Source organism: Anser brachyrhynchus (genome assembly GCF_964034855.1).
Source record: "Anser brachyrhynchus genome assembly, chromosome: 7".
Taxonomy (NCBI): Eukaryota; Metazoa; Chordata; class Aves; order Anseriformes; family Anatidae; genus Anser; species Anser brachyrhynchus.
Window position 1 is genome coordinate 40,796,190 of NC_137701.1, and position 17,036 is coordinate 40,813,225.

General features: G+C 49.8%; 1 protein-coding gene across 4 annotated transcripts in view; it reads left to right on the forward strand.

The window, feature by feature from the left end:
- Window positions 1–17,036, forward strand: part of KCNJ3 (potassium inwardly rectifying channel subfamily J member 3) — a 40,127-nt gene that overhangs the window by 11,193 nt on the left and 11,898 nt on the right. Inside the window, exons 3-4 of one of the 4 annotated variants that reach the window (XR_013953513.1) lie at window positions 10,005–10,144; window positions 12,904–15,824. The exons of 2 other annotated variants lie outside the window; for them this stretch is intronic. Coding sequence is in view for 1 of the 2 variants with exons in the window: in XM_080599448.1 (XP_080455574.1) it covers window positions 10,005–10,066 (62 nt within the window). In the remaining variant the exon portion in view is untranslated. Of the gene's footprint in view, window positions 1–10,004; window positions 15,825–17,036 lie in introns of those variants that run through there. One more of the 4 variants, XM_080599448.1, reaches the window with a different exon arrangement.

Here is a 17,036-nt window from a genome sequence, read left to right on the forward strand (position 1 = left end):
AAGCATGATAAAATAGCCACTTTAAAATGTCACGGTCTCGGCAGTTCACCAAATCTGTTTTCAGTGCTGGCATCGTGTAGAACCTGCTAGCGGAAAGAACAGTATTTATCGGAGGTGAGGGCACGGACGTTTGTCACTGTCAAAGCAGGGATGCGCTGAACGGCCCCAGCTTCCCTCTGGCCCCTGCGGCTGGGCCAGGTACAGCCAGCTGGGTCACAAAAGGGGGAAAAAAAGGAATTTTTTTCGATGTCTGGGCATTGCCTCTAGAATAGCCACAATGGGCAGTCTGACCTGGTTGCAGCCCTCCGCGGTGTGTACTAAAAGTGTATCGCCGATGGGTAGCACTCAGAGAAGCTACTGAAAATGGCAGATTGAACCAACACGAACTGAAAACTGAAGGTGAATACATATGATGAGAACCTGGTCTTAAATTAGTTCTGGTCCGGAACCTTTTCTTTGGTTTTTATCTAGAAATGTAAATCTCTCTGCGGAAATCTGCATTTCAGATGGGGACATGGAAGTGGTGAAAAGAATGAAAATAAAATCATGGAAAATAGGCACTTTTTTTTTTTTTTCCCTTGGGTAGCTTCTGCTTTGGTGAATTAATTATGACTTATAAATGCTTAGTATTTTTTAATGATAATGAAAGGATCTAAGGTTCAGTGGAAATGTAGCAAAAGCAAATGGGTTTATGTGCTATTCGTAAGGAGAAGCAGCTGGAGGAGAACAGTTTTGGTAACTGCATGCCTTATGTAACTTGCAAGCATTGAATTTCGGCTAACGTATACCTCCTGCTTGAGGCAGAAATTCCCAGGAGTACCGAATTCCACTGCATAAAACCTTCATGGCTCTTTCTCCTTTTTTTCTTAGATGCCTTTAGAGATACGGAAGAGAAAAATGGTAGTGGTTTTAATCTGGAGCTCTGCAGGAGCTTTCCTTTCACCACATATAAGCTGAATAACTGGTGATTCATCAGAAGTCATGTCTTTGTAAAAATACTTGCTCGCGCTTAACCAAACAGAATACGTGCGCCTCGAACGCGCCTGCTTGTGCCGTGTGTGCTCGCACCGGCAGGCCTCACGCCCGCAGCCCGTGCACCGAGTCCCCTTTCCTCTGCGAGCCGGTGCTGGGACCTTGGGCCTGACCAGCCGTCCGAGTGCCCTACGGGTACGCTGCCAAGGAGAGCTCTGCCCGGCAGCACCACGCGAGGGTTTGCGTGTCTGCATCGATCAGAGCTTCCCGGGGATTTCATCAGCCAGGTAGCGGTTCTATCAGCTAGGTAGCAATTTCCTCCGAAGCGTACTGGGGGAGGTGACGGTGGAGGGAGGGAGGACGGACTCTGAAAGTCCAGCACTTTGTACGTTTCGGCGATGTCTTAAGGGTTTCACTGTGAATTGTTACTGCAAAGAGCGAGGGTAACAGTTTTGTATGACTATCAGTGAAAACCTTCAGTAAGGCTCTTTAGGAGTTCCCAGGGTGCATCTGAATCGTCAAAGATTTGCTAGAATTCCCGAGAAGGAAATAAGCGGTCATTCTGCCTGTGCTTTGGACATGAATAGTCTTTTAATTCTCTTTAACATTTCCATAATCACTTATGCTGACATTTTTAACTTGTTGAACGCTTCATGTGCTTTTTATTCTATAATGAAATCACTGAAGCAACAGCATTTAACAACCCCTCCCAAGGCTGTGGGTGACACAGAGGCACTAGGATGAGTTTCAGTTCCTGGAGAGTCCCTTGCTGTTTTTTTATGCTTTTTTTTTTTTTGGCTGATACTGGGCCAGATTACTGGGTGATAGGGTAGTACAGTGTAGTAAATATAGTATATGAGTAGATGCAAGTACAAATACATACTGAGCATATGTGAGTTATATATATATACACATAGATATATAAGTAAAATAAACTCCGTCCTGCAGAGGGGTGAATGAGGTTGAAAGGTGGCTAACTTCAGTGCTACCCCTCTGGCTGATGTACCAAACTGCGGTATGTTGTGCATGGAGTATTTAGAGTTTTTGCTGTTGGCAGGCTGCAAAGGGAGGCCACGTGCTACCGGCAGCCTTATAGCCGTGGCATGGGTGCATGTGCGTGCGTGCACAGGCAGGTGTGCGTGTGCGTGAGTGTGCAACAGAGCAGAGAGCACGTGGCGGAGCAGGGCTGCGCGGCCTCCCGCCACGCGGGTTTGCCACGGATCGCGCGGTGGAGGCGTGAGTGGGGCTGGTTTGCTGCAGCGTGCCGCTGCAGCTAGCGAGTGAGCTGGGCTTGCTTTCCGCCGACGCCTGCTGGATGGAGCCTGCCAGCTCCCCTGCTCCCATCTGCTGCTGCTTCTCGCTCCTCGCCGCCCAGGCTCCGCAGCAGCTCGCGGCGGTGATGCGTCTTTGGTTATGCCAAGGGATGCGAGCTGGAATTGGGAGGGCGGGGAGAACCAGTAACTCCTGGTTCACTACTCTGGTAGGAGGCTCTCAGAAAGATATTTTTCTTTCATTAGGTGCAGAAATGCATTTTCTTTAACTTCCATCATTGCAGCCAATTTCCTTAAAACTCCATCTAATTTTTTCTCATAGTGAAGCCTTGATAGCGAAGCTTTACCAATTCATACAGGGGACCACACAAAAGCTTCAGGAAGGAGAAGGCGTGAGGTGAGGGCTTTTTGTTGGGTTGTACAGCACAGAGGAGAGCACTCAAGGATTGTGGGCCCATTCTTGAAATCATTTAAGAAGGTGTTTCTTTCCCAATTGTAAGTATCACAAATTCTGGTTAACAGGGTAAGATGGGCGGCACATCCTGGTGCGGTTGGGAAGGCACCAGGAGCAGGAAGTCCCAAGGCATCGGTGAATATTTTAAAGTAACTCATTGGAGTACCAGTAAGGCTTCAGCTTCCAGGACTGATTTCTGGTTCTATGGCCGGGTCAGGTCTGTAGCATCCGTCTGGCTCGGTGGCGGCTGTGGGGAGGCACTGGCCAGCTGGGGCCAGGTCCGCATTCAGACTGTGGCTGGTCGTGGGGCTGGTCATGGGGCTGGCTCCGCATCCCTCAGCTCTGGCTGTGGGCAACAGGAGCAGGGCTTCAGGCTTTCAGCCTCCCGGGCAGCCCAGCGCAGCGCTGTCAGCAGCTCGTTGGCTGTGACTGGGAACGGGCCCTCGGGCACCGGGGGTTCTGAGAGGTGGCGCAGACCGGGGGGACCTGCAGGAGATGGGGACAGCTGCTTTCCTTCCGAAGCAGGAGGAAGCTTTGCGTTAGGAGTACCGCTGACAGCAGATTATACGGCAGATTGTTAATAAAGCCCTGTCTCCAAACATCGATAACGTACCTTGCATGGAACATCCGGTGATGTACCCTGTGTATGCATCTCATTTGCTGTTGTAGGTAGAGACACTGGTGAGAAAATACATGGCTAATGCCTAGAGTTTGTTTTCTTCTGGGAAAAAAAAGAAACAAGCAGCTGCATTTCACCCTTCTTAAATGTCTTCCAAGCTCATCGAAATGGGGCTCGGGGGCGAAGCGCAGGAGGAGGGGAGGGAGGAGGGGAGGAAGGGAAGCCAGGGTCATTTGAGAAGGCAGTAAAATGAAATTAAAAATATTAACTTGGTTAGGACGACGAACTGTCTGCTGACTCTGTTTCTTGTTGCTCTGCATGTTATTAATCACGGTCTCGGTGTCCTTGCTGCTCCCGGGAAGCTCGGTTTGTGTAGTCTGTCCTCGCCGGCCGCCTGCCCTCCTCCATCACCACAGCTGAAAGGGTTCACCACGGGGTGCGAGAAGGGCTGGCTTTGCTTTGGGAGCCACAACTGCACCCAGGGGTTAGGAGTGAAGCCTGCACCCTGCACGTCCTATGCTGCTGGAGCCTTGGCACAGGTCCTGAGGCTCACAGAAGAAAAACTTCCTCCGTCTTGGTGATGCTTGGCTGGGAAAGAGAGTGATAAAATGGAGTGTGCTTCCTGTTCCCTGCTGTGAAATAAGGGACGGCTTAGTGTGCTGTCTGAAATGAATGCCTCATCACAAAACTTCTGTCTTCTGGGTTGCGGTTGCAACTCTTTTTGTGTATTTAACAGTCGTACTGGGTCACTGGTCCAGTTTCCCCAGCCCAGTTTGACACAGAGGAAGGTTTCCCTCTAGTCCTTGGGACTGACTGACAGGGTTTCTCATCTCGTAAAAAAATCCGCAGAGGTGCAAACGTAGGCTGTGCTCGAAAACTGAACTTGATGTCAATGCGGTAAGTAAAAGACAAATACACGGCAAGTTATAGAATGTTCATTTTCTGCTTTTACATGGAATAGAAATTAAATAAAACAAATTCAGCTGAAGTTTGTTAGCTCAGTGACTAAGTCATTGTTCATGGGAATGGCAGGTGCAGTTCTGGTTTCCAGTAGCATTCCTTCCGATGACGGGGTTCTCACCATCTGCAACGTGCCAAGCCAGCATGTGGGACCTGCGTGGACGTTTCGCGTCCCTTCCCAGTGCACGCTCTGTTTTTGCCTGCTGTGGCTGCACAGTGGGGTGCGGGTGCTGCTCTGGGCTCATCCCTGGGACGGGGCTGCTGGGAGGGCGCCGGCAGCCCCAGGGTGTGGGGCCTGTAAAGTAGTAGCACAAGGGTTGGGGTGGGTGATGGGGTGGAGGCACCCGAACACCTACACTGGTTTCCTATCTGCAGGAGCGAGTTGGTTAAAAAGGCAGGGAAAATTGAATTCAATAGGATTCAGGGAACATCAAAAACAAAGTCAATGTTTCAGGCTAGGACCGAGGTCACTTTCTGCATGCTGCTGAATATTTTAGTATAGTGTGAGCTATTTACTCATTTCTTTGGATACTCGTTACGAGTGCTGCACTTAGCTGACTTCATTATTAAGCCTGTGTTACTGTTTTGTGACTCACATCACATCTCGCCTGTCAGTTGCTGTGCTGCACTTGAGCTGGAGTTGCTGGAGTTATTCTGCTTTTTGCCTTGTGGAAAGGGCCACCAGGGCTGATGCTCCCTGTATCAGGCCGCTGTGCCCGGCCGTGGGCCTGGTGTCCGGTGGCACCCGGGACGTGGCGGGGACACCTCTTACAGGGTCAGGTTGTTGTCAGCTGCAGGGGAAGCATTATCGGCTCTGCTTTCACCTGCAGAGCTGGAAGAAGAAATTAATAAAAGCAGGCAATGCGAGCTTCCCCGTTCTGCAGAAAATATATTTGCAGTCCTGCTAAATGGCGATTTCATGCTCGACTGAGAGCAGAGCCCTTTGGTGATACTTAAAACTTAGCAAGCATTATGTTCTTTACATTTATAAATACCCACGTGGCCTCTCATTTTGCAGTTTAATTTAGGGTGTTCTTTGTGTCTACACGGCCAGACGGGGGAGAAATGCTTCCTCCTGCTCTCACAGCACCTCGGTAATAGGAGCGGGCGCGTTCCCAGTAAATGTGGGGCTGAGCACACCCCTGGCCGTGGAGGGGCCGTCCCAGGGTCCTGCTGGGGGTTAGGGGGGCACTGGGCAGCCCCTGTATTTGTGGGCAGCCTGCTTGCCGTCCTCTGCCAGTACGCTGGGCTAGTTCAGCAGAGCTGAGGTAAGCCAGCGGAAATGCAGGCTGCCCCTGCGAGGTTATTCTCAATAAAGCATTGGTGATGTTGTCGGCTCGTTCTGTCAGCAGCCAACCGGTGCCTCCTGCGTGTTCCTTTACAACGACATGCAGCAGGGCGCTGGGCTGCTCGTCGGCACAGAGGTAAGGCTTCCAGCCCGAGCCGCTCCGTGGTCCTGGGACCCCGTGTGAGCACCGTGAGCAGCAGCTTCAGGGGGTGCCAGGCATGCCGGGGGCAGAGCCGGCTGCGGGGTGGCCGCGCCATGGGGCTGCCTGAGCTCCGGCGCTGCCCGCGCCGTGCTGCAGCCTTGGGGCCTTCCCAGAGGGGGCTACCAGCCCGTCAGCAAGTGCGGCTGGGTTGAAGCAATAATGCGGTCCAAATGGCAAACTAGGGCTGCTGAAAAAGCTTAAAAACTGAAACGGTTGAAGAAATTTCCGTCCACAACAGCAGTGAGGGAGATGCTGAGAAAATGTGACCGCGTGGCACCAGCGGTGGTGGCGGAACCGAGCGCATTTGTCTGAGCCGCTCCCGGCCCCTGGCGTATCTGCCTACCGTGGGCAAAGTGCTCAGCGCAGGCTGTGTTTGCAGGGCACAAAGGGTTGATGTGTCCGTGTACGGCACCACATGGCATCGGGAGAGGGTGCTACGGGTCCTGGGAACAGCTCCCTGCCCCAGGGGCATCGTTTTCTATACGTTTGTTGTCCCTTTATTTTATTTTTTTTCTCTTCACCTATTATCTTCCTGTAGGTCTGTACCATATTACTCGTACAGCAGTTTCAGAAATCACCATGTAGCAAACTCAGCCCTTCTGTTTTGGATAACAGTGTGCAAAATCCAGCTACTTCTAATCGAAGGACGCAGGGTGGTGCAGCAAGGTGCGGTGCAGACCAGCGGCTGCGCGGTGCCTGTGCACAAGTCAGCTGTAATCCTCCGCCTCCGGTTCTTGTAACTTTCCAGTCAATTGACTTCCAAGGCTGGGATTTTTCATGCTTGCTCTTTGCTTAGAGGAAAATATGTTTTGGCAAGTTGGTAGACAATAAATCGTTGCATTTTGTGGAGTATGTGTTCATGGTACGGAGCCATGCTCACTGACTGCTATACTGACTGCTATAGACAGCTTTGTTGGTGGGCAAAGAGGATAAATGCAGCAAGAGGTAGAGTTAACATTGCTGAAATAATGGTTTCTCGTTCAACCTGATTCCAATCTGCTGTCACATATGACTTGCTAAAGAGCGCCGCGATTGCCTGAGGATTCCTAAATACCAAGAGCCTCCACGTCATGAAGCAGTTTCCCTGCGTTTCAGTGGGAGCTCACGGGGCTGGGGCTAGCCTCAGAATTCCCAGAAAGTTTTCCATTTTTTAAAAAACTTGTCTGATGTCAAATGATTAATTTCTTAGCGAGTGTTAGGAAAAGCCTTGATTATAGTTTGATTTCCAATATCCGCAGTGTTTTCTTAGGAATTGTGGTTTGCGGTCACTTTTTAAACAAAATACAAACGCCAGCTTTTGTTTTACTGCACAGGTCATGCAGCAAATCACGCAGCAGCTCCTCACGGCCGTTTCCAGCTGCCAAAAGATGGCTTATATTGAAGAACCATTGATTTTTCAGAGAGTCGTCTGCAGTGTGCCAAGCCGCTGCCACGGTGATGCATGACCATGGGGGCAGGCAAAGTGCTTCTGCAGGGCCTGTGGTCATGGTGCCGTGAGTGCTGCTGTGCTCAGAACGCCGCTGGGTACGGTGCTCAGGTGGCCCGTGTGCTTTTCAGAGTCTGGTCTGATTTTGGCAGCTAGGTAAAGCTGTGGGAAGAGTTATGAGTAGCCTTCACTGTTTGCCCTCTGCCTACGGAGAGGAAGCTAACTCCCTGAGAGGCTGTCCGAGTTCAGAGGCTTTCTCCTGCCTGCTGAAGCTCTCCTGTCTCCTTGCCAGCCCCATCCCTGGGCAGAGGAGCCCAGAAGTGACATTGGGACAGGTCACCAGGAGAGCAGTGCTGACTCACTTCGTCGTGGAGGCGCAGAGCTCGCCCCGCTGTCTGTCCCCGGGGAGATGCGCACGTTTCCTGGAGGAAGCAGGTATCGGGGCAGATACCAGGTCCGTGGTGCTGCCCGGGGACAGCGGCTGCTGGCTGTGCTGCCCAGCTGCATCGGGGCACGGGGGGCATCCCGCTGCCTGCGGGAGCGGCCTGCTGCAAAGGTGTTAAATTGTTGGTGGGATTTCACATGGGCGAGGGAGTCTGGTTGTGCACCCTGGCCGTCAGCTGGAAAGACAGCTTCAGCACAGCCACTTGGCGTGAGAGTACTGTGAAATATAGAAGAGTCTGCATTTGGGGCTTTTTTCCAAACACATGGTTTAGGGTGTGTGCTTATTTGTGTTTGTTTCATTTTGTCAGCCCTCACAAATGTTGTTGTCCCAAACTCCTCAGTCAAGACTGCTCCCCGAAGCCTTGGGATTAATGCTGCTGAGCTTTTCCTTGCATCGAGTGCCTGGACTTAATGCTTACACCGCCTGTGTCGGTGCTGGGCCAGCACAGCCAGACGCACTATTGGTGTGCGAAGGACGTAAAAAGCCTCTTCCCTATTAAAAAGGCAAAGGTTTAAAAAAGTAATCACCTTCTAAAGTTATTCCTCCTAGCGCCTTTCCCCAGCAGAGACATCGTGTGAAGCAGCTATTTCTGGCTGAGAGGCAGTGCTGGGAATGCAGAAAGAGCGCGGGGCTGGTGTGAACACGTGTGTGGGCAGCAGTCGTGTTGCAAATAGAGCTGGAGAATGGTCAGGATGTCTGAGCAGAGCGAGCAGCGTCCCGACAAGATGCTTTACCCAGGGGTGCACGCAGGGCTGGCGCGGGGGCTGCCCACCAGCCCCGGCTGGAGGTGACGGGGTGATTACACGTCCTGCTGCTGCTGCGGGAGGTGGTGTCTGTACGTGGAGAATGGATTTTACAGAATATTTAGGGGAGTGGTGGTTTGAGATGCTGTGGGACCCCACTGCTGCCTGGATGTTGGTCAGGCACCCCAGTCCCATCAGGGATCGTCCCTTTTTAAATCTGGGTTGGCCTTAGAAACACTAACACGGAGATGTAGAGATAAATGAAGCAAAAATGAGGTGGCCTCTTCAAGCAACAATTTTTCTAACAAGATTTCCTCTGCTCCTTGTTAAGATATTGATCTGTGTTTGCAGCTGGATAGTTCAAGACAAAGCTGAGAGCTCCCATCCCCTGCATAAATAACCGAGGACATGGCGTGACTAATTGTTTGTGATTAAGGACATGTGTATGCTACCATGTCAGACCGCTCTGTGCTGCGTTATGGTCTTTAAATCTTTCTTCTGTCGATTGCTGTTAGCCATTTCACGGTTCTACATTGCAAAGTGGCTTCTCTGGCAAAGATATGATGCTTTTGCTCCCTTCTGTATTGTTTTTAATGTCAGATGGGTGTGGGTTTCGGGCTGATTTTGGCTTCCGGAGGGCTTTTGGGACCAGAATAACTGAAAGTTGGAACAACTTTAAAGTTAAAATTATGACCGCAGAGCATAGGAAAGTGCAGGGGTAATAAAGACAATGTCTGGTTGGAGCTGTGAATCAATAATATCCTTGTTCCAGCGCTGAATTAGGTTTCCTTTAAGTGCAGAGAGCTGCAGACCCATTTTCCCAGCCCATCGACCGGTCAGAGCTCTTTCTGCTGGCGATCCCCCTTTCACCTGCACTTCTGCAGCTGTAATCCTCGTTCCCACATTAAAAACCGCATTTCTGCCCAGTTCACAGCTGCCGTGATAAATGCTGTGGCTGCACGGAAAGTGCAACATCTCTAATTTAGGAATCATTACCCTAGATAATAGGCAGTAAAGAGGCCAAAATGGGTCCAGAAGGTAATCTAACCATAGTCTGTAATGTGCGCTGTCTGTTCCTGGCCATCAGGGAGATGTTTAAGGAAGTGCTAGAGGCCCGAGGTTCCTGGAAAACCTTTTTCCCATGGCCCTGGGGCCATGCAGATGTTACTAGCTGGTTATGCAGTAGTTGCTAATTAGTTATGCAGTAGTTACTAGTTAGTTAGCTGGTAGCTGGTGTTATCTGCTAAATTCTGCTCTCAGAGTTTTGCTGCCAGATTGGAGCCTGAATGTGCCAACAAGTACTTTGTTGTTGAAGTGAGGAAATAACATCCAAGAAAGAATGGAATTAGAAGAAGATTAAAAACAAAAGGAATGGGGAGAATAACGCATAACTGAACTAAATTGCAAAAATTATTTTCTTTAATGTAAATCAGCTTAATTTCGACTCTTGAAGAGCACATAGATTGCTGTGTTTCTGAAGTGGCTTGCTCTCGCTTGAAGATTTATTGTTCAAATCACATTATTACTATTACTCCTAATGGGAAGTGACATTTCTAAGTGGTACTATTGATGTTGTCTCTTGGAGGTGCCTTTTTCTGTTATCCTACAATAACCTGCGTTTCAGCTACCTCGCCTGGGAAAACACAACTTCGCTTTGCCTGCCGTCCCCTCAGGAGAACAACGTAGTGCGACGCAGTGGTTTGGTGCTGGTGATTTCAAGAGAAGCTCAAAAACCTCTGCTGCTTAGTTCGAGTGCCTTATTAGGTCAGTATAGAAGCAGTCTTTATTTTTGGCATCTGAGACAGTAATGCTTTCTAAGAACGATTATCTGTGCCTTAATATTTAAAGCTGCCTCACCGCAGGAGGATTTGGCAGCCGCCGGCCGCAGGCTGTGCTGGTGCCACAGTGCCGGGCTCCGACCAGGATGGGGTGGGCAGCGACAGCAGCGGGGTGGCTTTGCTGCCTCCACGTGTGCAGGACAACTCAACGCAGGGGAAGAGCCATTTCTGCATGTTTTGGGAGCTGAAAAGTGTGGGATGTGGGAGCTCTTGATCCCATCCCTGCCCAAAGAGCAGGAGCCAGGATGGGAAGGAGCCAGCAGGGCTTTGAACTCAGCGGAGGGGTGCAAGCTGCAGACACTGCCCAGGATTTCCCAGTTACAGAGCTATTGCTCACGTGCATAAATACTTTAAATGAGCTTGTACTGCCTGACTGCAGCTAGAAGCTCATCTCTCTCACTTGGTGTGCGTTATTGGTGTGTCTTCTTTTTCTTCACCAAACTGTGTAATGCCTTGCTTAGGAATTGTCCTTGACCAGTCCAAGTTCACCAACTAGTTGCTCTTTGAAATGCTCGTGCTCTTCTGCCTCCAAAGAGCTGTTCACGTTTACCTGAGTTCCAGCCACTAAAAAACAAACTCTGGAAGGCTGAGCACTATGGGTTGCCTCACTTATCTTATGTGATTGGCAAAGAGCCAGGCTGAGACTGAGGCAGGGATGTTTCTTCTCAATATTTTTATAAGAGTTTCTGGAGAGGGCTTAAGCACGCAAAGCTAAGGCAGCAGCAGCAGCAGAATAGAGAAGTGAACGTAGGCATGCTGCGGTTTTGTTTTTCCTGCCCTGACTCCCCTGCTCGTTGTGACCCCGCAGCAGCAGCTGATGGGTGACGGTGCCCCCGGGGCAGGAGCAGGCATCACAGCGGTGGGGCCCCATGTGCAGGCTGGCAGGCATCGTCAACCTTTCCCTCCATCCCAAAGCAGCTGAATCCTGTTAAATTATTAAATGCTTCCCAATATTCTCCATGTAAGCCTTCTCTGCATGCCGTTGTGACCAAGCCAAGTGTATCTTGTGTTTTTTGCTTCTCTGCCAGCTTCTGAGGAGCAATAATTAGGTTTATTTTCTTCATGGTTTCTCATCTCCAGTTTGTCAGCTGTCCTGCAGGACAGAGTTTGCTCCCAAGTATTCTGCATCTCAGAAAGGCACTTCCAGCTCTTGGAGATGCCGATGTCTACACTGCAGAGACTTGTCTGGCCACGTGCTGGAGCTGACCGTGTCCTGCGGCCGCTTGCCGTGGTCACGCCAGCTACCTGGGGCACACCAAGGAGCAGGAGAGGAAGCAGGAGGTGCTTGAAGAGCATCCTCGGCACCATCTGACTGAAGTCAGCTGTATTCAGAGTTGTACTCAGCTGGTAAAACAGCAAGCATGGCTGGCCGCCGCGGGGAGACGTGTCACTGGCTGCCGGTCATCTGCAGCGAGCGAGCTTCAGGAGCACAAGGACAAGAGAGAAAGCAGACCCAAGAGGCTTGCTCCTAAATATAGACATCTTCCAAACTTCCTGTTGGAGCTCTATTAATTATTCATTCTTTTTTGCCTTTTTATTTTTTAGCATGACGCCTCACATATATTAGATGCAATCATCTAACGGGCACAAATTGTAGCGCTAAGCATATTCACAGTGTTTCACTGTAGCCTGTTTCGTCTTTCTCATTATACTGCAGATGCTTTAAATTCACGCGGTACGCAGTAATGGGGATGAAATTTCCCACAGTGGAACATTGCTGACTTAATGTTGCGTGATGAAATAGCACAGATTTATATTTAATATTTCTTTTCAAGCAGGCATCGCAGTGCAGGAATTCTCTGCTTGTGGCTGCTTCCCACAGTACCGCTCAGCAGCCAGACCTGGGCAGGTTTTTAAAGCTGCAGGAAATTCATGTCATGCTTTATACTGTGCGCCTTGTACAAGGTGAAAAAATGGGCTTACTTGTTCTCAGCACCCCGTTGTCCAGCGCAGGTGCTTGGAGCAGAGCAGAGGCGCCAGCAGACGGCTGAGCGCTCGCATTGTAATTAATTCATCTGCAAAGCTCGCTGGAATTAGAGCTCGCTTCTGAAGGAGGCTTCTAATTGAGAGTAAATGCCTCATTACCGCTGAGCAGATCAACCTGAGAACATCAGTAAACACAAACAAAATAATTAATGACTTCAGGTAGCGTACTGTGGCACCCTGGCTGCTGTCGGGCGCCGGAGGTGGGCCAGGCCCAGGCGCGGCTGAAGGGGGGACTCCTGGCCGGGAGCTGGCGTCCAGGCGCCTTTCCTGGGAGTTTCAGGAGGTGATGAAGTTATGTGCCCGAAGGTGATGAGCAGGACTTGTGCACGTTCCTTGCTGCGTGGGTGCTGTGGCCTGGCCAGGGCCTTGAGCTTGAAGTGGAAGTCGTGTCTGCTCTGCCCTCGGAGCCAAACCTCTGTGACAGACTGCCATGCGGGTGCTAGTTACAGTTGTCTCCACACCAGCACCCAGGTTTTGAGATCGTAGAGTACATTAAGCGTGATGTTACCACACAGAATTGTGGAAGCTTTGAAATACTGCATTTTTACGGAATGCTTCTCACATAAGAGAAGCTAGTACGTGGATTTCGTGGAGGAAAACCACAGATGACAGTGGCTGTTAATGAGAAGATCTGTGCCAGTCCGTGCGTACAAGAGCTTGTAAACTCTTTTTCTTCTTTTTTCTTCTCCCGTTATGCAGTGGCTACTGTTCTGGCCGATGAGGAGGGGCTCAGGTGAGGAGGGGCTTCCCATCCCGTCCCGTCCCGTCCCGTCCCAGGAAGAGTGCCCTCGCTGTAGCTCTGGGATCACAGCACCACCCGTGCTGGCCTGAGCCCGTGCTTCCTGGCAGCAGCACATAGCCCAGGGTGCTGTGGTTTCCTGAGCGCGTGACGCCAGACTGAGAAAGCAGCCACCTCTTGTGTGGTTCGCTCAGCTGCAAATCACTGGGATAACCTGCACGCCTGTGGCACGGGTTTATTAATTTTGTGTCGGTTTTTAGAAGGGTCACCACGTGTTGCTGTCTGCTGGTGGAAGGTTTCCGCGGCTAGACGCAGTCACCTGAGGCGCTGCCCCAGCAAAGGGGCACGTGCGATTTGGCACAAAGGGTTGTGTCCACTGCTTGGTTACAAAGCAGTATTTCTTGTCAGAAAAATGTCCGATGCCTTTAGATAGTCCTTCTGTAGCAAAGAATGGAAATGTCTGCAAGAAATGGCTTCTGTGGGCATCCAGAAGAGAGAAGACCCAGACCTGGGACCTCTCTGCAACTGTGCCCACTGTCCTGAGGATGGGACAAAAAGCTGACAGACAGACCTTGCCAGCACCTTGTTCTTTTTTATGGTGTCTCAGCATAAAAACAGATATTTGGGAAGTAATTAGCAAATTTTTGACTTGGGAAAAGTATTTAGCTCAGATAAGCTTGTTAAATTTTATGTATTCACCAGGGGCTTTCTCTGTAGTTTCTTGGATTTACTTTTCACATTTATCCTATGGCTTAATAAGTGATGGAAACTGGTGACCACTGCCCCGAATTTGAACTGAGGTCTTCTGCGGTGATTGCCACGTGAGCATCTCAGAGCTCCTTCTGCCTCACGCGGTGTGAAGGCGTGCAGGCACCTCAGCCCAGCGGGGCTTTCCCCAGAAGAAGAGCAATACACTGACATGTAGGATTGGAAACAAAAAAGAATACCATACAAAATTCACAAGGAAATGTCAAAAATAATGTCTCAGTTCTGAGATTTCCGGGAAAAAAGTCATGATTTTCCCCAAAATGTCAAAAAGTCCCAGAGTTGCAAGATTTTAAACTGGCCTTTGGGTTTGCAGGTTGGGGATGAGAGTTAATGTCAGCGCAATCTGCATGTAAGGGAACGGGTTTATGTGTAAAATTAGAAGCTCCTCATAGGCATACGGTTATTGGTACAGCACAGCTTTCAGTTCTGTCTCATTTATTCTCCTGGGGTGCACACGGGAATAACAAGTACGCGGCATGACGTCACATTACAATATATATAGTCACTAATTAACCTTTGCTTGCTGCTATAATAGTCTCGCTCCTGTGCATGCTGCAGGAAATTATTTTCTGCTATATTATCTTCTCGATGCTTTGTATATAAACCATAATGGAAGATGGGGCCACATGAAGAAAACAGCGTGCAATAACTCAGAGCCTTATCTGCCTTCCCTGCTTTTGCACCAGGAAATGTTAGGCCTGTTTTATTTTGGGATTTTTATTTTTATTTTAATACGGGAGAGGTTTGATGGCACTGCAAAGGAAGGGACAGCTCTGAAATGTTGTGCATCTGGTAATCAGAATGCACCTCTGTTATCCGCAGAGATCAGACAAATATATTACCAAGGAAAAAAAAAAAAAAAAAAGCAGTGGCCTCCTGCTCGATGTTGGGTTAGCGCTCCACCACCACATCCTTGGGTAAAGGGGCAGCGGGGCTGCTTTTCTGCACGGGGGAACCCATGGCTGGAGTTTGGAGCTGCAGAGCCCCTCGGCGTGGGAGGAGGGTGGACGGTGACACCGGGACCAGCTGGAGGGCTCGACCCAGACTCTTCTCCCCGGCATTCATCTGAGGCTGCTGAAACCACGCCACAGGCAGCAGAGGCAGGGCAGCACGAATCTTCCTGTGCTCAGTTGATTTTAAAAATTAATTACGGAGAAAGCATGTTGTGTTGTGTCATGTTCCCAGCATCTCTGTGATGCTGGCCATAAAGCCCCGCACGCTTTCTTCTGAAGGGTAACTGGGAAGCGAAGCAGTTCCATGATTTTTCACAGAAGTGCATCTTGTCTCTTTCATCTTCTCTGCTGTAAAGGCAGCAATCAGCCATCAGGCTGGAGCCAAGAGGCTTTCCTTGGCCAGAGACAGTCACGTTGTTCTGATGAGCGAGCCCCGTGTTCAAAGGCTGGAAACCCAAGGTAATGGGCAATTTATTTTACTGCTCTTTGCGGCCAGGGACCATTCAGATGCGAAGAACAAAAACCAGTTATGTCCCACTGGGCATCTGGGGCTCTCTTGTGGCTCTTATGGAAATTAAAGCAGCTGAATTCCTCGTAATTGATGCTGAAGAGCATCCTTAAAATTATTGCCATTTGAGTTTCATATTTTAGCAGCATTCATGAACTGGGCAGCCTGAGCAAGCTGTGAAGTTGATAATAAAGTCGAGCAGTGGTGGGCAGTGGTATTTTGGTCTCATGTGTAGGTAAAGCTTTTTTGTAGAAAAAATGCGGGTGAGAATATTGTTTTTTCTCCTTGCTAATGGCTTTGGGAGAGATGTAACATCAGAGGTGAAGCCAAACAGTGAAATATCCTGCTCAAAGGGAGCAGAGCGGGTTTGTTAATGTTTGTGGAAAGCCTGTGTGTACAGCAAGCTTCCAGGAAGGGAAAGAAACCTGGAACGAGCGCTTATTACCTCCCAAAATCCAAACTGATGTTGTGTTAGCTCGGTAAGCTCATGTATATTCCAGGAGCTAACTACAACACTGTCAACAAATTACTGCATAAAGAGGAGAAAATTCTGTTTTTAAGGTGTTCTCTTTTCTAAAGTTTGTGATTATTTTGAAACCTCAGAGGCATTTCTGGTTGTATATAGATAGGTAATTTTCATGAAAACCTGAAATTGCTGCCAGGAAATGAAGCCTAATGAACAACTGTATGCTTGCAGAGATATACTGTCTGCTTTCCTGCTCGTCTCCATGCAGCTGTGTTTATTTTCTGTGGGCACTGCCGGCAGCAATAGCCCTTTCTGAAATTGCATATTTTAGGTGGGCACCTGCCTGGGTGCTGCCTTCTCGTGGGGAAGTGTCCCTTTACTGGCAGCGCCTGCGAGGATGCTCTTCCTGCTGATTGCTTCTGAAAACATGTGAACGCTGTTGATCTCACGGCTTTGCTGTAATTTAAGTTAAATTCTTGACATGATGAGACAGCAGAGACAATTTCTGCTGGCACTCAGTTCCCTCTTTGCTTGGAGCACTTGTGTCCGTGGGCAGGGTGCACGGGCTCAGGAACGTGAGTTCACCTCGGCGCCCCGTTATGTCAGCAGCAAAGCAGAGATTTCTCTGCTGCGGCTAATGATAAAACTGTGGACAAACACAGCCTCATTCTTGATATTTAAATGACTTAAATATTAACGAAATGAACCCTCGGACGCGTGGTGGGAAGGGAGTGCTCTGGCAGGGTGCACAGCATGGCTGGGAGAAGCTGCAGGGTCAGTGCAGGGGCTTCTCGCCCCCTCCCGAGGGCATGACTTGTTCACTACGTAGTTGTGCTGTGCTCACGTGGGGTGCAGCAACGAGTGCCTGGTTTCCTGAAGGTACCTTTACAGCCCGGCGATTATCAAAGGTAATCAAAGAGATTACCAAAATACTCGTTTCACCCAGAACTGACAAAATTTAGGCATCTATTTCTTGGGAAATTCTGTGTGCCTGACGTGTTTGCAAGAAATGTTTGTCAGCTAAAACTGAAGACTCTGCGGCAAATGCTATGTTTAGTTCAAGGGATCTTGTGTTAAGCACTGTGAATTAATTTTAAATACATGACACAAGCTGTGCACGCGGGGAGATGCTGCTGATGGAGCTGGTGACTGGGACTTTTTTGGGTGCAAACCAGGCGCTCTCGCGAAGGGTGGGTGAGGATGAAGTAGCTGCAGGCAGGAAGGCTGGTTTACACGTTATGCCAGCAGATTTCTGCGCAGCAGAAAGTCACAGAGCGTGCCCTCAGAGCAGGCTGTGACCGGGTGCTGTGCCGATGACGGATGAGCCGATGCCACCGCTGCAGGAGGACGTGGCTTCTGCGCGCAGCGTGGCTGGTGCTGTGCCATCCCAGGAGTTTG